The sequence below is a fragment of the Somniosus microcephalus genome, chromosome 14 (assembly GCF_052327205.1).
Source record: "Somniosus microcephalus isolate GS21.2 chromosome 14, FLI_Smic_1.0, whole genome shotgun sequence".
Taxonomy (NCBI): Eukaryota; Metazoa; Chordata; class Chondrichthyes; order Squaliformes; family Somniosidae; genus Somniosus; species Somniosus microcephalus.
In genome coordinates, this window is record NC_141000.1 from 78,002,505 (window position 1) to 78,017,653 (window position 15,149).

The window sequence follows — 15,149 nt, forward strand, 5'->3', positions numbered from 1 at the left end:
TCGCCCGCCCCCCTACCTGTGGTGTATGTAACCTGTTCCACCTTAAGAGAACTTGAGCCTGTTCCACCTTAAGAGATGTACTACTTTCTCTGGCTGCTGTATACGTAATACCGGTGGTGACCACCGGTATACAAGTACTGTGTAGTGATATTGTATTTAGTATAGTCCTGACCTCCAACTAGTAAAGACCTGTTGAACTTTATTCTTGTAGTCTGTGTCAGTAATTAATCTTAATACAACTGGAACACACAGACTTAACAGTGGCGACGAGTCCGATTCTTACCCTGCGGCAGTTTATATCCACGGCGGCTTCGTCCACAGAACGGGCGTCGAAGAGAGGCATCCACCCTCATCACCCTGCTGGAAGACACGTCGCGCGGTAGGCATCGAGAACCCGGAGTGCAGAAGACCTCCTGAACTCGAAGCCTCCATCAGCGGCAGTCAGCTATCTTCTTTCTACCTCGGTGGTGGGTAAGCCGGTCAGCGACGCGAGCAGAAAGTCGGCCGCGTTGGCTGTACAGACGGGGGGGGAGGAAGACGGAGGAATAAGGGCAGTGAGATCGATCGTGACCGGAGATAAGGGCCGGGCCGCATTCGGGCCGAAAGGCGCAGCGCGGGGACATCAATCGCAGCTGGTGATAAGGGCCGGGCCGCTTTCGGGCCAAAAAGGCGCAGCGTCTGGGGCGACTGAAGGCGCGAGAGCCGCGGTGAAGGCGAACACAGCCGGTACTAATAACCGGGCTGCAAGAAGGGCTGCAAGGCGCGACATCGGGGAAGCGCGAATGCCCGAGGGAGCCGCGGTGAAGCGGAGACAGCGTCGGGGGAGTTACTAACCACTGGGAAAGGGGAGCAGCAGCGGCACGCCAAACGCCATTGCAGCCAGTGGGTGAAGACTGCCAAGCGCGGGAAAACCGCCATTTTGTAGGCGGAGGACGAAGACAAGAGCGGGAAGCCGCCATCTTGGGATAAAATAAATTGCAACGATGCCTAAACATGGGAACATTGATACCTTTGATGGCGACATCGAAGATTGGGCCATGTATGTAGAACGCATACAAAATTATTGTAAAGCAAATAAAATCCCAGATGCAGAGAAAGCACTTGCTTTATTGAACTTAATGGGTGCGAAGACATACGGGCAATTGAAACACCTTTTATCACCAGATGAACCGGCGGATAAGACGTTCGAGGAGATTGTTACTGTCCTGAAAAATCATCTAAACCCCACGCCGCTGATGCTAGCGGAACGATTTAAATTTTACAGCAGAAGGCAGCTGAAGGATGAAAGCAATGCTGAATATTTAATGGAATTGCGTAAGCTGGCAAAGTACTGTCAGTTTGGAACGGGACTGACAGACGCGCTAAGGGATAGATTTGTGTGTGGATTATTAAAAGATACACAAAAGCGACTGCTCGAGGAGAATGAGCTGACGCTTGAGAAAGCAGTCACTATGGCAGCAGCGCACGAGGCCGCAGCGAGAGGCACGGCAGTAATGCAGCTACGGTCACCGGAACTCCGTACAAATAAATTGGGTTTGAGTACTGTAAAACGTTATCGTTGTGGAAAGACAACACACGATCAGAACCAGTGCTGGTTTAAAAACCAAGAATGCAGAACGTGTGGCAGGCTTGGCCACATTGCTAAAGTATGCCGGTCAGGAAAGAAGACCAGCAACAAAAAGTCACCGCAAGGGAAATACATAAAGGTGCACAAGGTGACAAAGACCAGTTCGAACGAACAGAAGTCAGATTCAGACGCTAGCAGTAATGAACTGGGTAGCTTAAGAGTACACAACGTTGGTAAGGCTGCAGATCTCCAGACAATTTGGGTCACTCTTCAGATAGCAGGAGTCCAAGTAAAGATGGAATTGGACACTGGATCGGCATTGACGGTCATGAATAAGAAAGATTACAAAAGGTTATTCCAACATATTCCCCTACGGGATACGGAGATTATATTGAAAACATACATGGGGCAAAGAGTGTACCCCATCGGAAAGATAGAGGTAAAAGTGGTCCACAAGGGCGAAGAAAGCCAAGTAATGGACTTATATGTGTTACCTGAAGGAGGTCCACCACTACTGGGACAGGAGTGGATTAGGAAAATGAATATGGACTGGCACTCCTTAAAAGCACTAACGGTAGATTCCGGGGAAACAGATGTCAAACCTAAACGATTGTCCAAAATATTGGATGATGCTAAAGAGGTGTTCCAGCAAGGACTGGGAACACTGAAAGGAATTACGGCAAACATCAAGATTGATGAACATGCACAACCAAAATTTTTCAAAGCCAGACCGGTACCCTATGCAATACGACCTACTGTAGAAGCGGAACTGGAAGCGCTAGAACATTCAGGTGTACTGTCTAAGGTAGATTGGAGTGAGTGGGCTACGCCCATTGTTCCCGTTATGAAACGTCCTTCGAGCAACAAGCCAGGAGAACCAGGGAAGGTTCGCATCTGTGGAAATTTCAAGATCACCGTTAATCCGGTGCTTCACACGGTGCAGTATCCGCTTCCGCGGATTGAGGATATTTTTGCTTCGTTGTCTGGCGGGAAACACTTCACCAAGATAGACCTGGCGCAGGTGTACTTGCAGATGGAGGTTGAAGAAGAGTCACGCCAGTACCTCACGATCAACACGCATAGAGGTTTGTACCGGTATAATAGGCTGGTTTTTGGAGTGGCATCGGCTCCGGCAATTTGGCAGAGGGCCATGGAGCAGGTATTACAGGGAATTCCAGGCACACAATGTTACCTGGACGATATTCTGATTACAGGTGATGGTGATGAAGAACACCTCACAAACTTGGAACTGGTGCTCAACAGACTGAAAGAGTATGGACTTGGAGTTAATCGGCAGAAATGTGAGTTCTTTCAGAAGCGGATCTCGTACTGTGGTCATGTCATTGACCGGGAGGGGCTTCATAAGTCTCCTGACAAGATAGAGGCAGTTGTAAAGGCTCCCGCTCCGGATAATGTCTCTCAGTTGAGGTCGTTTCTGGGATTGATTAACTATTACCATAAGTTTCTACCGAATCTATCCACGGTACTGCACCCGCTAAACGCTCTTTTACAGAAGGGGGTACCATGGGAATGGAGCGAAAAGTGTAAGAAGGCATTTCGCAAAAGCAAAGAATTGATCACCTCAGAGGAAGTGTTGGCTCACTTCAACCCGACACTGCCTATTCGGTTGGCTTGTGATGCTTCTCCATATGGTATTGGGGCAGTACTCTCACACAAGTTGCCAAATGGCACGGAAAGGCCAGTCGCGTTTGCATCCAGATCATTGACCTCCGCTGAGCGCAACTATGCGCAGATCGATAGGGAGGCTCTCAGCCTTGTATGGGGAGTGAAGAAGTTTAATCATTACCTGCAGGGCCAAAAATTCACACTTCTGACAGACCATCAGCCGTTGGTATCCATTTTTAACCCTAAGAAGGGTATTTCGGTGATGACAGCACAGCGACTCCAGAGATGGTCCCTTTTCCTAGGGGCACATCAATATCAAATAGAATTCAAAGGTACAAAGCAGCATGGCAATGCTGATGGGCTGTCGTGCCTGCCACTACCTGAAGCAGAAGAGACGACGAAAGTTGACCCTGTTGAGTTATTTCATTCAACCATCATCGAGTGTTTAGCAGTCACCAATGCAAGTATTGAAAGAGAAACCAGGAACGACCCGACACTGTCCCGAGTTTACGAGGTGACAGTGAAGGGATGGCCAACACATGGTGATCCTCTGTTACCGGCATTCTCGGCAAGGCGAGACCAGCTGTCCGTCTGCCATGGTACTTTGATGTACGGGACAAGAGTGATTATTCCTCCCAAGTTACGGGAAAGAGTTCTAAAGGAACTGCATGAAGGTCATCTGGGGGGAGTTAAGATGAAAAGTCTTGCTAGGGCTTATGTATGGTGGCCGGGCATTGACCAACAGATAGAGGAGTTGACAAAAAGCTGCGCTGGGTGCCAAAAAGTGCAAAATGCACCTCCGATCGCACCGCTACACCCATGGGAATGGCCTTCAGCCCCATGGCAACGCGTACATATTGACTTTGCTGGTCCATTCATGGACTCCATGTTCCTAATTGCAGTGGACGCACATTCCAAATGGCCAGAAGTGATCAAGATGAATACCACTACTTCAGAAAAGACAATTGCGGTGTTAAGAACAATATTCGCAAGGAACGGATTGCCAGAACAGATCTGTTCGGACAACGGACCACAGTTCGTGTCGGAAGAATTCCAAAAATTCTTAAAGAAGAATGGGGTGAAACATTATACCTCTGCCCCATATCATCCGGCGACAAACGGGTTGGCCGAGAGATTTGTCCAAACATTCAAAAAGGCAATAAAGGCCATGAACGATGATCAGATTCCGTTACAACACAAGGTGGACAATTTCCTAATGGCATATCGAAACGCCGCTCATGCAGTGACTAACCAAAGTCCTGCCATGATGTTTTATAACAGGAGGTTGCGGTTCAGGTTGGACTTGTTAAAACCAAATGTGCAGAGGGAAGTGGAAAACAAACTGTTCCGGCATATTAATAACAAGTCCACTCGAAGTTTCGACGTAGGACAACCAGTGTTGGCAAGGGGCTATGGAAATGAAAAATGGCAGTCCGGAACAATTCGGGCCAGACAAGGACCTCTGATGTACACAGTAGATATTGGTAACAATGTGATAAGGCGTCATGCGGATCAACTGGTAGAATCAAGAGCAAGGGTCGAACCCATGGTTGCGACAGAGACAACTGTGGAAGACGTTAATGAACCTGAAGCATCTACCTCGGCAGGGACTGTACCTGATGATGACGTCCAATACATAGGAAACCAACAAGAAGAGTCACCTCAGCAACAAGAATTAGAGACCACTGAAAGGCGTTATCCAAACCGAATCAGAAGGCCTCCTGAGAGACTGAACCTTTGAACTGTTTATACCTGAAGTTATATATGTATATATGTTACGATGTTATGTTAAATGGGGATATGACTGTTAAGCTAAAAAGGGAGGATTGTGGTGTATGTAACCTGTTCCACCTTAAGAGATGTACTACTTTCTCTGGCTGCTGTATACGTAATACCGGTGGTGACCACCGGTATATAAGTACTGTGTAGTGATATTGTATTTAGTATAGTCCTGACCTCCAACTAGTAAAGACCTGTTGAACTTTATTCTTGTAGTCTGTGTCAGTAATCTTAATACAACTGGAACACACAGACTTAACACCACCCACATTCGTTAAAACCGGAAGTGGGCGTGTTCAAGGTGGGTTGGGGTCAGGTTTATCTGCCCCCACCCCCAGTCGTGGGGGTTAAAAATTCCCCCTCATTTCCACCAATTTTCTTTCCTTTATTCCTTTCTTCTCTTGAAGAACACTGGGTCATACAGTTACAGTTCCATATATATCAGCAGCCTTTCAGATGACACAAAACTTGGAAGTATAGTGAACGGTGAGGAGGATAGTGATAGACTTCAAGAAGCCATAGACAGGCTGGTGGAATGGGCGGACACCTGGCAGATGAAATTTAACGCAGGAAAGTGCAAAGTGATACCTTTTGGCAGGAAGAGCGAGGAGAGGCAATATAAACTAAAGGATACATTTCTAAAGGGGGTGCATGAACAGAGAAACCTGGAGGTACATGTGCACAAATCGTTGAAGGTGGCAGGACAGGTTGAGAAAGCGGTTCAAAAAGCATACAGGATCCTGGGCTTCATAAATAGAGGCAGAGTACAGAAGCAAGGAAGTTATGATGAACCTTTATAAAACACTGGTTTGGCCTCAACTGGAGTATTGTGTCCAATTCTGGGCACCGCACTTTAGGAAGGAAGTGAACGCCTTAGAGAGGGTGTAGAAAAGATTTACGAGAATGTTTCCAGGGATGAGGGACTTCAGTTACATGGTTAGACTGGAGAAGCTGGAGTTGTTCTCCTTCGAGCAGAGAAGGTTGAGAGGAGATCTGATAGAGGTGTTCAAAATCATAAAGGGTCCAGAGAGAGTAGATAGAGAAACTGTTCCCATTGGCGGAAGGGTTGAGAACCAGAGGACACAGATTTAAGGTGATTGGCAGAAGGACCAAAGGTGGCATAAGGAGAAACTTTTTTATGCAGCGAGTGGTTAGGCTCTGGAATGGAATTCCCGAAAGGGTGGTGGAGGCAGATTCAATTGTGGCTTTCAAAAGAGAATTGGATAAGTACCTGAAGGAAAAAAATTGTAAGGCTACGGGGAAAGGGCAGGGGCGGGGGACTGGCTGAAATGCTCTTGCAGAGAGCCGGCACAGCCTCGACGGGCCGAATGGCCTCCTTCTATGCTGTACCCGTTCTTTGATTCTTTTATCCAGGCAACCTTTCTTCATGTGTTACCCTAATCAGCGAGTATTGAGCTTATTTGACCATTGGAAGGGGCATCACAGCTGAGCTCATCCCTTCTTCATCCGAAGTTCACAGTTGTACAATTTCCAACAGGGATCCCTAGAGATCAAGGAGCGGACACACTGGCTGAATTTTCCCTGCCTTAGCCCGAGGGGATTGAAGCCAATTGCAATGCAGACTTTTAGTAGTTTTGCTTAATGAAACAACTGGATAAAGGCAAATATATTTAGCTCTCAGTGGCTATATTTCTATTAATGCAAGTTCCTCCATATGCTTACATTTTTGTTTCAGCAGAACAAAAAGCCAACCACAAGATTAGAAATGACAGTGGATGCATTATGTTGAGTCCAAATCACAATGTGAGTACAAACCCACCACTTTACTGTTTTATATATGTGTTTGAAGTGTTTCATTGTGACATGTGCATCAGGAGACAGGAAGTAATATGACACAACCTCTACAAAGAAGCAATTCAAAGAGGCAGAGCATAATGTGTGACAAGTGGGAAGAGCACGGCAGGAATATTGTTTATAGTGTATGTCTGGGAAATGTACACGGTCGTAGTATTTTGACAATGATATGAGACAAGCAGACTCCATTAGAACAATGGCTCCTGTTATAAAGGAACGCTTAGACATGTTGCCACAATGGCTCTGCGCCACAACATTGTTCTCGGTGCAATACTGGGAACTTCATAAAAGAAGCATTATTTTCTCAGATTTCACATTCAGCATTTATGAATTCCACATTTATTACATTAACATTAAATCCTAGATTAATGGTACTTATGGTATCACCTTTGATAACCTAGCAGCACTTTGTGTAGTAGTAAGCTGTACAGAACATAAAGTGGCAAAATAACTTCCAACACAGCCCGCAAAACAATGTGGTAGGAGGTGGCACACGTGGTGGGTAGCAACTTCCTAACCTGCAGCGCACCGCACCCCCCCTCCCCAAGACTCCTTCCATGCAGCAAAAGATTTAATGACCTCACAAGGTCAGCAAAGTGTGATTACATCATGCTGCCATTCATCTATATTTTAAGCTGTCCTGCTTTTTGAGAAAGTTTGTAAATCTCCCTGTAGTATGGTGCAAAGTTCTTCAAGGGGTTATGGGGTGAACCACAGCATCCTTACACATAACTCCAGGAAGATATTAAAATAAGATCTTCTGGGTCTATATATTCTGGTGGCTGAGTAATCTGGGCAGGGTCTGGGTCTTCTGTAGTATTGCTCTATGAACCTGGCCTCCTGGCTTTGCTACTGTGTGTCCTACAACATATATGCATTACAAAGAGGGGAATCCCATACTGCACTTAATGAATTTTACAGCAACAACAATTTGCATTTATATAGCGCCTTTAACGTAGTAAAACATCCCAAGGCTCATCACAGGAGCATTGGCAAACACAATTTGGCACAGAGCCGCCACATAAGGAGATATTGGGACAGGTGACCAAAAACTTGGCCAAAGAGGTAGGTTTTAAGGAGCGTCTTAAAGGAGAGAGGGGTAGAGAGGCAGGGAGGATTAGAGAGAGAATTCCAGAGCTTGGGGCACAGGTAACTGAGGACACGGCCGCCAATGGTGGAGTAATTAAAATTGGAGATGCGTATGAGGCCAGAATTGGAGGAGCGCAGAGATCTCAGAGGGTTATAGGGCTGGAGGAGGTTACAGGGATAGGGAGGAGCCAGGCCATGGAGGGATTTGTAAAAAAGGATGAGAATTTTAAAATCGCGGCGTTGCTGGACCGGGAGCCAACGCAGGTCAGCGAGTACAGGGGTGATGGGTGAATGGGACTTGATGCAAGTTAGATATAGGCAGCTGAGTTCATGGGGGGTGGTGGAAGATGAGAGGCTGACCAGGAGAGCATTGGAATAGTGAAGTCTATAGGTAACAAAGGTATGAATGAGGGTTTCAGCAGCAGATGAGCTGAGGCAGGGGATATTTCCCAAACCAAAGTCTCATGGGAGAGTTTCAAAAGAAACTAAGAGCCCCCAAAATAGAGAATTTTTATTTACAAAAGTCCTATTTGAAGTAAAGTTGAGTCTCTACCTAACAGCACAATGAAATACAGCAATTCATCTCTTAAGCTACGAGCATCAACCTTCCTCAGCAGCTGTTCTAAGTCATCGCTGTTTTATAGTGGCATGTTAGATTGACAGAACCTAGGACATAAGACCATATTTACAACTGGCATCATCCCAGCCTAAATCTATTATTTGCATAGCTGCATCTTAATTAGGCTGGGCGCATCTTACATCCTCACCCACCTCCAGTGGAATTTATGGCAAGTTACATGGTGTGAAAAATTGGTAAACCACCCCGCCCCACCACCCCCAGATAGATCCATCAAGTTTATGCACTACCAGTCTTCGACCTGAAACGTTAACTGTTTCTCTCTCCACAGATGCTGCCTGGCCTGCTGAGTTTTTCCAGCGTTTTCTGTTGTTATTTCAGATTTCCAGTATCCGCAGTATTTTGCTATTGTATTGGAATATCAGGGTCTTTCTTTTCATAAATTCATTTTACACATATCCCCATTTACAGATCTCCTCTATGAAGTCTTTTGATGGGAACTGACATGATGTAAGGATCAGAAGTCTGGTGGCAGGATGTTTATTTAGGATCATAAATGCAAATGGACCTTCGACCTTTACAAGCTGTTTATGCCTAATTATAAACTGCTTTCCCTTCTGAGTATGTGAAGAAATAGAAAGAAACAGACAGAGAAAATAAAACTGAGTCAATATAAGGGAAATGGCTTTGATGGACATTTACTTGTTTCATACTTTACATTCTTTTAACCAGAGATGGTAAGAGAAAGATTGAATCTCAAAACCAAACATTACTTCTGTCTCCATCTCAATCAACAGTTTACATTGGAAATGCAAGTTTTAAATAGATCATGATAGTTAATAAAGAGCTGGTGAAAAATCTATTACAAAAAATTAAACATGGAATCAAAGATTATCAACTTAATATTTGTTCATATTGATGAGAGAGTAATTTAATACTTGAGTATAGAACCGGTCATCCACAATCACTCTTTGTTTTTGTGCTGGAAGGAGGTGGTCAGAATGTGATCAAGCTGCTTATGAAAGGCTGAAAAATTCAACTCGAGAAGCCTGGATTGTTTATGATCCAGCTCCAGTTAACTAGAAAATAAAAGGGTCTGTTAACTTGCAAAGCACCTCCATTTACCTCTTAGTTTCCAGTACTTCTCCCCCTGACATTTTGCTTCCTTGGTGCATCAAATCTTTGTTCCAGCTCTTTCTCCCCCTTCTGGGGGGCGGGGGCGGCGGCAAGTGCTTGGCAAGGACAAGGATGATGGGAGTGCAGCATTTTAAATGACTTGCATTTTGCAGAGTGTGGAGGCTAACTGGAAAGACATTGAATAGTCAATACTGAACTTTAAACATATGGATTAGTGTTTCGAAGGCAGTGGAGAAGGGGATGTCATGGAGATGGAACAAAAATCTTATTAACAGAAGTAATGGGGGAAGGAAGCGGTTCTCAATTTGGATTCAGAGAGCCAAACGTCATTGAGGCAGCTCCCAGTGTTTACTCTATTAAACTTGTTGCCAGCATCCCTGTGTCAGACTCATAGATTCATCATCACGCAAGGAGTGATCGACACTTGGAGAGGACCTTTGAAAATATAAAAGTAGCTTAGACAAATGATCTTTTTGATAACTTTTGGGAAACGGGAATGATCTATTAAAGGATACTTTTAATGAAAAAGCAGGGATAAATAAGTCACGTTCAATTGAGAATATTTGGAGTTTAGTGATCATAAAGTTTAAGGTTGAAATGAGTACAAAACAGAAACATTATTGAGAAATTAGTTTTCAGAACATACTTTGAGATGAAATGCTGCATAGATGAAATCAAATGAAAAGAACTATTTAAAGGGAAGGATGTAGAAGGAAAATAGGAGTACTTTATGGGGTTATTTTTACAATACAGAGACAATTTATCCCAGAAACAAGTACAAAACAAGAAAGTTAAACTATTGTGGATGAAAAAAATTATGGCATCCTCCTATTGACCCTTTTCTTCCAAACACCTCAGATAGGGAGAATCCCCATTGGGAGGCCCACTGCTACCAGTAATGCTGCTGGGAGCAAAGAAAAATTCTACTAATTGACACAAAGGGTCATGAAAACCTAAGTACCAGCAAGAAAAAACAATGAAAATGGTGACAGCCTTAAAACTGTTAAATGTATTTTTTACTTGGCACTTTAAAATTACTGCCATATACAGCTCAGCACCCAGCAACAATGGGCAGCTATTATTAATAGATACGGTTTACCCCTAGCTCTGGCCCAGCTTGATGGTCAGAAAATGCTACAGAAGACACAATTACATTACTGTATTATAAAACACCCGTTTGAGCTTCCTGCACATGGCCCATGGGAAATGCACATCAAACATAAAAGGGGCAGGGACCCAGCCTTACAGGTCAGGACTTTTTTCTGTGCTGTTATGTCCCGTGAACTGGTGCACATTGGGCTGATTTTCATGTTAAAGCCCCATCATCATCTCTTGCCCAAAACTGTTTCTATGTTTTCTGTTCACTTATAGGTTGTCTTGAAGATCAAGATCTGCTGCACAGTTGGACCCAGTTTCTACAGACCTAGGTCGCACATAATTCCAGATCATATTAGAGTTCAAAAACAGAAAGACTTAAAACACATCCCATCCCAGCAGATAACAAGCAGCTTTGCTGCAGTCAGCTTGAGGCATCTTATGTTAGGCCCTATTAATTTTACCAGCCATATATACTTGTAAAAGAAACTGTACATTAAACTCAATGTTACAGGACATTTTGAACAAATAATACTTCCAGTACCCATTTTGTTTGTTTTATTGCTCAGATTGAAAGCATTAAAAAAAAACACTTTCAGCTGTTCTGTTTATAGTGAGTTTGCATACTCTTAATAGAAAAACAGAAGTATTTCTTCTAGAACATAGAAAAATAGGAGGAGTAGGCCATTAGGCCCTTCTCCGTCATTCAATATGATTATGGCTGATCCTCTATCTCAATACCATATTCCCGCTCTGTCCCCATACCCCTTGATACCTTTTGTGTCTAGAAATCTATCTCCTCCTTAAATATATTCAGTGACGTGGCCTTTACAGCCTTTTGTGGTAGAGAATTCCACAGGTTCACCACCCTCTGAGTGAAGAAATTTCTCATCTCAGTCCTAAATGTCCTACCCCGTATCCTGAGATGGTGACCCATCGTTCTAGACCCCCCCAGCCAGGGGAAACATCCTCCCTGCATCCAGTCTGTCTAGCCGAGTCAGAATTTTATACGTTTCAATGAGATCCCCTCTCATTCTTCTAAACTCTAGTGAATACAGGCCTAGTCGATCCAATCTCTCCTCATACGACAGTCCTGCCATCCCAGGAATCAGTCTGGTGAACCTTTGCTGCACTCCCTCTATGGCAAGTATATTCTTTCTTGGGTAAGGAGACCAAAACTGCACACAGTACTCCAGGTGTGGTCTCGCCAAGGCCCTGTACAACTGTACTAAGACATCCTTGCTCCTGTACTCAAATCCTCTTGCAATGAAGGCCAACATACCATTTGTCTTCCTAACTGCTTGCTGCACCTGCATGTTTGCTTTCAGTAACTGGTGTACAAGGACACCCAGGTCCCTTTGTACATCAGCATTTTCCAATCTATCACTATTTAAATAATACTCTACCTTTCCGTTTTTCCTACCGAAGTGGATAACTTCACATTTATCCACGTTATACTGCATCTGCCATGTATTTGCCCACTCACTCAACTTGTCTAAATCGCCTTGAAGCCTCTTTGCATCCTCCTCACAACTCACAATCCCACCTAGTTTCGTGTCGTCAGCAAACTTGGAAATATTACATTTGGTTCCCTCATCCAAATCATTTATATTGTGAATAGCTGGGGCCCAAGCACTGATCCCTGCAGCACCCCACTAGTCACCGCCTGCCACCCCGAAAAAGACCCATTTATTCCTACTCCGTTTCCTGTCTGTTAACCAATTTTCAATCTATGCCAGTATATTACCCCCAATCCCATGTGCTTTAAAATTTTGCACACTAACCTCTTATGTGGGATTTTATCAAAGGCCTTCTGAAAATCCAAATACACCACATCCACTGGTTCTCCCTTATCTATTCTACCAGTTACATCCTCAAAAAACTCCAGGTTTGTCAAACATTATTTCCCTTTCATAAATCCATGTTGATGTCTAATCCCGTTGATATTTTCCAAGTGTCCTGTTATCACATCCTTTATGATAGACTCTAGCATTTTCCCTACTACAGATGTTAGGCTAACCAGTCTGTAGTTCCCTGTTTTCTCTCTCCCTCCTTTTTTAAATAGTGGGGTTACATTTGCCGCCCTCCAATCTGCAGGAACTGTTCCATAATCTATAGAATTTTGGAAGATGACAACCAATGCATCCACTATTTCCATGGCTACCTCTTTTAGTACTCTGGGATGCAGATTATTAGGCCCAGGGGATTTATCAGCTTTCAGTCCCATTAATTTCTCCAGCACTTTTTTTTACTAATACTAATTTCCTTTCATTCATCCTTCTCACTAGACCCTTGATTCCCTAGCATTTCTGGTAAGTTATTTGTGTCCTCTTCCGTGAAGACAGAACCAAAGTATTTGTTTAATTTGTCTTCACTAATCTTTTTCTTTTTACATACTTGTAGAAGCTTTTACAATCCGTTTTTATGTTCCTTGCAAGTTTACTCTCATACTCTATTTTTCCCCTTACCCAGGAAAGTGTGGTAGATACAACTTGCATTTCTATAAAGCTCTTCACATAGAAAAAGCCATCTCAGTGGGCTTTACATGGTGTGAACAGAGGGTGAGGCCGGGGTTAGGGGGCAATGCCATGGTTAAACAGAAGGAGCCACAGGAGGTTTTTGAAAGCGAGGTGGGTGGTGACGAGGCGGAGGTATTGAGGGAGTTCTACATGCCAGGAGCTTCGAAAGTACTTCATTGGCTGTAAAGTGCTTTAGGAACCCCTGAAACTACCCACCAAGGAGACACTGTCTAGAGAAGGGAGAAACTTGTAAGGGGATAAAACCGAAAGAAAGCAAGTAGCAATCTATGCCATGTTAAAGGGTGCCAATGAACACATTCCATTATAATTATGGCTTTCAATTAACTTGCTATGCAACAGGGCAAGATTTAGAGAGAACAGTATTTAAACAAAGGGAAAGATTGGGCACATACCACAGTAGGGTGAGGAATAAAATGTGGAAAGCAATAAATGTGGTATCTGAAACTTTGAGTAGACGATTTATTTCAAAGGCAACTAATTCATAGTATTTAAAGTTCAAGCCCTGACTCTGGAATAATGGAACAAATGCTAAATATACATTGAGCTGTAATGTATAAAGAAAAAATGCAATTCTAGCTCTGGAGACAATGGAATGAAAACATTAATTTTGTAATTAGATAATGATACAGAGAACAAATTTATAGCGTTTTAATGTTTATATTTTGTGTACACTACAATAAAGTTATTTATTGTAAAATGGGAGTGGTTTTAAAGAGAGATTTTTACAAGAGGCAGTTTATCCCAGAAACACTTCGGAGTTCATAATACCTTTATTGTATTTAAAGAGGAAATTAATGTGTGCTTTTAGTTCTTGGAATGTATGCCCGACTGCGCAGACCCCAGTATCTGCTATACTGCACATCTCCCTGGCCAAGGTCGATATAAACCAGGTAGTTTGAGCACAGCCTGGGATGAAAGGCCTTCCTAATATTTCCTGTGGCAGAAAAGCTGGTCTCTATGTGATAACAAGCATAGGAAAAATCATCAAGGAGCATGGTGGGCTTCAAGCTGCATACACCCACTCTGTGGCATGTTTGAATTCCACCACACCAAGTCAAAATTTCTAGCATAGTGATGCAGAAGGGCATGGTAGACATTTTGATTGCCACTTTATTCACACCACCATATTTCATGGAAAAAAATTAATAGGAATGTAGTTAGCTTAGTGATTTCTAATTTTTCTCCTAATTTTCTTCTCTCCCCTGGGATATAGTTCCAGAAACATAAGTTACCCAACCAACTGGTGATTGCCTGCTTCGTGCTACTCACTGACACTTTTAACAGATGAACAGCACTGAAAGCAAGCAATCCCGTTACATTCAAATTGAACTTTATGGCATTCTCCCGTCTTCATTAACATTATCCTTTTAATTTAACCAACATTGATCTTTTCCATGGGAAAACAGTGTGGAGAGTGTACCTGCCGTATGAGCAGTGCAATAGCCATTCAAACTGCTCAGCTGTCACCTTCGGATGTAATGATCTCCTGGGGATCTGCCAAAATGATTAGAACTAAATTCCACTATAATTATACCACACATTTGACCTGATTTAGGCTCAAACTAGCTGTTTACCGATCAGCTATTTAATTTCCTGATGCGCTACTTCAAACTGCCAGTATGCCATTCAAATACTTTCCCACGAAAAAGACAAATCTCATTTAATTAAAATCCTCTGAAGGAATATTAAAAAATTAACAAAAGTAATTAATAAATGTCCAAATGTTAAATTCAAATGTAAATAGGATTGACTGATCATAGCTGTTCACCATCTGCTGGTAAACAGCGCTGACAGCAGGCAATCCCATTCCTCTTGAATTTAACTTATAGGCATTCTTCCCAAGAGAAAAATTAAACATTTTTATCAATGATGCATCAAGTTATTGTTTTTTTTCCTGGCACAATACATTAAAGTTTTAAAAAGC

The 15,149-nt window shown here is 43.3% G+C and overlaps 1 protein-coding gene across 6 annotated transcripts in view; it reads left to right on the forward strand.

The window, feature by feature from the left end:
* The window catches only part of LOC147107592 (uncharacterized), a 107,524-nt gene extending 93,597 nt beyond the window's left edge, over positions 1-13,927 (forward strand). For 3 of the 6 annotated variants that reach the window (XR_015080838.1, XR_015080837.1, XM_086006752.1), the window contains 2 exons: positions 6,669-6,736; positions 8,925-13,927. Coding sequence is in view for 4 of the 6 variants with exons in the window: in XM_086006752.1 (XP_085862878.1) it covers positions 6,669-6,736; positions 8,925-8,957 (101 nt within the window). In the remaining 2 variants the exon portion in view is untranslated. The remainder of the gene's footprint in view (positions 1-6,668; positions 6,737-8,924) is intronic. The other 3 variants (XM_086006750.1, XM_086006753.1, XM_086006751.1) reach the window with 3 other exon arrangements.
* The last annotated feature ends 1,222 nt before the right edge of the window (positions 13,928-15,149 follow it).